The sequence below is a fragment of the Sceloporus undulatus genome, chromosome 2 (genome assembly GCF_019175285.1).
Source record: "Sceloporus undulatus isolate JIND9_A2432 ecotype Alabama chromosome 2, SceUnd_v1.1, whole genome shotgun sequence".
NCBI lineage: Eukaryota > Metazoa > Chordata > Lepidosauria > Squamata > Phrynosomatidae > Sceloporus > Sceloporus undulatus.
The window spans coordinates 319,527,890-319,533,889 of record NC_056523.1 but is presented as its reverse complement, the minus strand read 5'-3'; the positions used below and the strand labels follow the sequence as shown (position 1 = coordinate 319,533,889).

The following is a 6,000-nucleotide window of genomic DNA, read 5'->3' as shown; positions in this document are numbered from 1 at the left end:
TGTATAGGCATTTGTGTTAGCTACAGTTAGCCACATGCAATTATTTTTAAATGAGAGGGAGGAAGTTCTGATCATCATTAATAAAAGACTGGAAACAGCCAAAACCACTGTTCTTAAGGACCTATAATGAATACCGTTGATACTCTCAGTGTATCATAACAGAACTGAGGCTGGGATATGGGATTTTCATAAAACATGCACAGATCTATGGCTGAGCTGAGATTTTAATCTCAGACTCTGCATTGAAGCTCAACAGTCATTCCAATGTTGACTTTAAAGGATATTACTTTCAACTCTTCTTCAGATGCACCTGTTGAGGCACCAGAAGTCTCTGACAAAGAAGGACAATTATCTCACAAAACTACAAATCCCAGAAATCCATAGCAATGAGTCATGGCAGTCAAGTGATGTCAAACTTCATTATCCTTATCTGGAATCCAAAAACTGAAATACTCAAAAAACCAAAACTTTTTTCACAAGTGGCTGAGATAATGCCATATTTCCTTTCTGGTGGTTCAACATACATAAACTTTGTTTGATAGACAAAATTCTTTTAAAAATGTTGTATAAAATTACCTTCAGGCTATGTATATAAGGTGTAAATGAAACCTAAATTAATTTTGTGTTTAGACTTGGGTCCCATCTCCAAGATATCTCATTATGTTCAAATATGTAAATACAAATATTCCAAAATCCTAATAATAATAATAATAATAATAATAATAATAATAATACACTTCTGGTCCCAAGTATTTTGGGTAAGAGAAAGCGAGCTATGATTCTGGAGACCAGGGTTTGATTTCCAGCTTTGCTATGAAACGCACATTAAATGATAGCTTTGCCTTAGGGTAGCCATAATTTGGAAATGATTTGAAGAACAAATTCCTTTTTTGGTTATGACTAATAGGGCTTATGAGAAAAAGTTCTGCAGTGCATCTGATTAGAATTCTAGCCAGCTAAATGCACCTTCTTTCAAGGTATACCATTCTGTTGTATTCCTTGGAAAGTTTCCATTCCCTTTCTCAGGCAATCACTCAACATTCATGCTCATTCAGCACACCTAGTTTTTTGCTGTGCTGTTTTGAGGTTCCCTAGTTTTTCGCTTAGTTGTTTTGGGCTTTAGGAATTTTGTTTTCATTACATCTGCAAGTTTTGAGGTTTCCTTAAGATTGCAGATAGTTCCCCTTTGGGTACAAATGATCCAGTTTTTGCGTCATAAGACTAAGCTTTGTTAATGTAAAGGATGATTCTTGACTTTAGCTGTTCATGTAAGGTGTGCCAATCATCTGAAAAGTGAAAATTAATTAATTAAATAAGTAGTTGCAGTCTGGATAAATTAAGGTAACTTTAAGGCAAAAACATTTTATCCTACCATCTATAAAGTCAGGCATCAAAGGCTTCAATAAGCACCCAAGATCCCAAGTGTTTTTTTTTTATAAAACTCTTGAAGCTTTAAACTTGAGGGGAAGAAAAACCATGAAAGTAAAACTTTTGAAGAAGAAAGAAAGAGGACACCAGCCCAGCTTTGCTTTATTACAGCTATTGGGGCGGGGGGGGGGGGGGGGGAAAGAGAAATTGGTATGGCAATAATTAGAACAGATTATTTCTCTGCCAAGAGGCACATTGCTTTGGCAGTAGTCTGTTGCATGATGTTTAACTAATAATGAAGTAAATATATAAATGTACTAAGTAAATAAATGTTGATCACTGGGGAACAACCCTACTTATTGTCAGGATGTTTAATGAATGAATAAATAAATGTTCATTTTGCAAAAAGATAAAAAAACTTAAACTGAAAAAAATCAAGTCGTCTTTTTCACAGAGTCCCAAATTTTGTCATTCATCATAACTGGAAGGCCATCCAGCCCACATAATGATAACATGAACAAGCCTGGAAATTCTGGATAAATGCAGTCAAAACAAGGTTACTTATTATTTCGAGTCATATCACAATATCAGTTGTAACATATATTTCGGCCTCTGAAGTATGGGTGGGGGGAATTATCCAAAATGATAAATAAACAAACCTGAAATACAACTCTTGATTTCTCCAGCAGATACGTCCTCATGTTAGCACCAATGATACGGTATCTTTTATCAAAGCCAATCTGAATGTATTTCCCAAAACGACTGCTGTTGTCATTTCGAGTTGTTTTCGCATTCCCGATTGCCTTTATGAAATGGAATAAAGTATTAGAAACAGAGGTCCTTTTTGCACAGCTGTCCATCAAGTCCACTTTATAAACTTACAGTTGCCTATAAATAAATAAAACAATGTTACATTAAAAGACAAAAGAGAGAAAGAAAAAAGTCAGACAAGGGTCTTGCACGGTAAGATGAACACATAAGATTATAGACACACTCCTTTAGCTTTGGAGGTACTTCAAGATGTGAAATGGGAACAGAAGCAATCTATTTTACATGACTGATCCAATTTTTAGGCCCAACTAGAGTAGAACTACTGAATCAACTGGATGTACTTAAAAGTTGCAACTGATTCAAAGGGCCTAGCAATTGCATTTAGATTAATAGGTTCTGTATGGGAATGAATTCTGCTGTCTGTATGACTATGACTGTGGTCAAAGAGGCATCACCAAGAGTATGCAGGGGTGCGGACTCCACTGAGTGACACCCAGAAGAGGGGTGACACCTGGTTCTGTCCTCTTCCCTTTTCGGGGCAGGAGGGGTGCATGCCCACTCTTGCCAGCTGCTTCATCCATGGGCTTCCTCCCAGGGGAGAAAGCCTGGAGACAGAGGAGCAGAAGGGGCAAACACATACCTTTGCCAGCTGCTCCATCCTGGGCTTCCTCCCAGGGGAGAAAGCTTGGGAATGGGGGAGATGAGGGGCGCATGTGCACTCTTCCTGCACCAGCTGATACCATAGTTAGTGATGCCACTGTGTGGTCAGAGTCTTAAACATGAGACTGTACAACCTAATAACTTTGGATTGGTAATGATAGAAACCATTAAAATGTGCTTGATTAATCTTTCTAATATAGTACACAAAATGTTTCACAGTAACAATATAATAAGGTTTCATTTTTTTCCCCATTAAGGCATTAATGCAAAAAACAAACAAATCCAGGTTTAAACAAACAAAGAAAAAGGTTTAAACAATTACAGTCGTCCCTCGGGTTACGAAATTAATTCGTTCCGCGGCTCTGTTCGTAACCCGAGTAATTTTGCAACCCGAAAAGGCTTTTTTTAGCGCTGGAAAGCCGCTAGCCGCGCTTTGCGGTTTGAATTTCGCACCGAAAAAAAATTCGTAACCCAAAAAAAACATCGTATCCCGGAACAGTTTTTTCCAATGTAACTTTTTCGTATCCCGGAAATTTTGTAACGCGATCAATTCATATCCCGGGGTACCACTGTACAACAAAAATCCCACAGTCTTTTTTTGTTTTGTCTTTTTAACTGATTTTCCCCCCAGCCCTAACCCTAACCCAAACCAGTATGAAATTGTAATAGTCTGCAGTTTACCAGTGACATTGAGAAACTTGAATGTTTATGTGTTGTAAACTAACAGTATTTTGGGTTGCTGGCTACCTCTCTCTGTAGACCTTATGTGGAGCAATAGATTTAACTATCCATTGCAGTATGTAAGCTGTACCTCCACCTATATTTGTACCTTTGCAAACAAACTCAAAATACTGTAAAATATCAATAAGCCTCTGGAGACTTTCTTTCAGACAAAAATAAAAGCTAGGTAACCATTATATCCCTGGAACATCTCATCACTTGGAGAAGTGAAGTAAACATTAACAGTAAGTCCCCAGCATAGTTTATTGACTTGCTGCAAGAAACCCAAACTGTTATCTGTTCTTTAATAGACACGGCTTGGTAGCAACCGGGAAAATGCTGGTACTCTAGCACCAATGTCTTGATATTTTATAATTTGGAATGCAGTAACAATGGAGAAAACAAATGATATGAAACTAAACTAAACTTTCTAAAGAACTAAAAAAAACTCCCAGGTCTCTTATGTGCAAACTGACAGCCATTTTTATTGTTAAAATATAAGAAAAGAGTCTAGTTGATTTCAAACTCACAATTAATGTTCAGTCTAGACAATTTCAGAATGAGTTGTTGTTGTTATGGCGAATCTATCATAGTGTTTAATTAGCAAGATTTATTAAGAAGAGGTTTGCCACTGCCTTCCCCTGAGGCTGAGAACATGTGACTTATTCCAGGTCATTCAGTGGGTTTCATGGCTGAGCTGGAAATCAAACCCTGGTCTCCAGAGTCACAATCCAACACTCAAACCACAACTGAGCTAACCACCAAAAAAAAAAAAAAAAATGGATCCAATGGGGGGGAAATATTCTCCCCTTTTGTGTCACCCATTTCTTTTCTACTTATTGTTTAAAATAATTCTTGAGCATAAAAAACCACTGGGTGATCTTTGGTAAGTCACACTCTCTCAGCCTCAGAGGATGGCAATGGTAAACCCCCTCTGAAGAAACTTGCCCCAAAACCTCTATGATAGGTTCTCCTTAAGATCACTGTAATTCAAAAATGACTTGGAGGCACACCACAACAAATCTGTGAAGAGTATGCGTTATTATTAGTAACATTTATATACTGCCCTACTTCTAAGAATTCCAGGGTGACACAAAATGAGATATTTCCCCAGGCGTTACCCTGTTACTCTCACAACAAGCCTGTGAGGTAGATTAGGAGAAAAGTAACAATTGCATCAAGTTGAGCTTGCTGGCTGCGCCAGGATTTGAACTAAGGCCTCCCCAGTCCAATATTCAAAACATGGTATGATGTCACAAAAATCCATGCTGCAGAAGAAGAAGAGAGGTAAGACTTTATGCCATCTGACAGCAAGAGAGCTCAGACTGCACAGGCAAAGGAATCCGTTGTGTTTACAAATTGGGCAAAAAGCCTCAAGCATCTCCAAGAGAAAGAGATGCTAATTCTTTTTTCTTTGCCTCTCTGTGCAAAGGAAGGACACCTTAAAACCAAAACCATGAACAGAACAGAGACACAGCAGCTACCCCAGTTTACCTCCATGCATAAAACATGGAAACTCAATTTCATTTCAGAGGTGAACCACCTGCATCAAGCGAACAAGAATGGCTAACATCTTCTCCAAAGAATGTTCATCCACTTTCTAGGTGCCCACAAATCCATCTACCCAAGGACCTTTGTGAAAGAGCACGGACACATCAAAGAGGCACTTATTCAACAAAAATATGCTCTACCATTTCACCATGTCTGGCCAGCCTTATATTTATCAATTGACTGGTAGTCACAGGTGACCATAAATCTCATGCAGGTAATTGAACTGGTTGGGGGAAAAGACTGTCCTCCTTTCACCAGTGCTTTTGTCTTCCATGCTAGTCATAAAGAAAGGGAGCAAAATTTTCCCTCCACAACCAGTCCAGTGGGCTGATGGAAAAGTCCCATCTCCCCTTCCATCTTCAGAGCTGGGAGAAGTTACTTTTTTGGACTGCAATTGACTGAATCCCTCTCCCAGCATGTCCAATAGCAGAATCCCCATGCTGGCAGGTAGCTTGTGGGAAATATAGACAAAAATAACTAACTTTTAACTTTTCTACCCATCCTCAGTCAATCCATTGGATAACAGTCATTGTAGTCTCAGGGCTCTTCTTAGCTTCAGCTTCCTGAAAATCTTAGCTTTCTTTTAAATAAAGTTTCTAGCCCTGAGAAGCGAAGACCTTTGCCACATTCAGGCAATCTACTTGTCACTGCTGCTATCCCATCCTCCCAATTTCACCTAAAGCTCAACTCTGTAAAGTTAAAATGCTGAGCAATCAAAGAATCAATAGTAGCACAGGATGGGCCAATGAAACCCTTGAGTGCTTTAAGGAAAAGTTTATTGCTCCTACTCGTAATTTAAGCTAAACAGAAAAATCTATGGGGAAGACTATGATAATGGTATGAAATTTATGAAAGTAATCTCTCTTTCTCTGCCTCACTGTAGCTTGTTAAATATGAACAAGCTTCTTAATAAACATCTAAATGTATATA

The 6,000-nt window shown here is 38.4% G+C and overlaps 1 protein-coding gene across 5 annotated transcripts in view; it reads right to left on the bottom strand.

Moving 5' to 3' along the window:
* MYO5B (myosin VB) overlaps window positions 1–6,000 on the bottom strand; it is a 391,629-nt gene that overhangs the window by 183,714 nt on the left and 201,915 nt on the right. For all 5 annotated transcript variants that reach the window (XM_042448811.1, XM_042448812.1, XM_042448813.1 and 2 more), the window contains one exon: window positions 2,028–2,171. In XM_042448811.1, coding sequence (XP_042304745.1) covers window positions 2,028–2,171 — 144 coding nt within the window. The remainder of the gene's footprint in view (window positions 1–2,027; window positions 2,172–6,000) is intronic.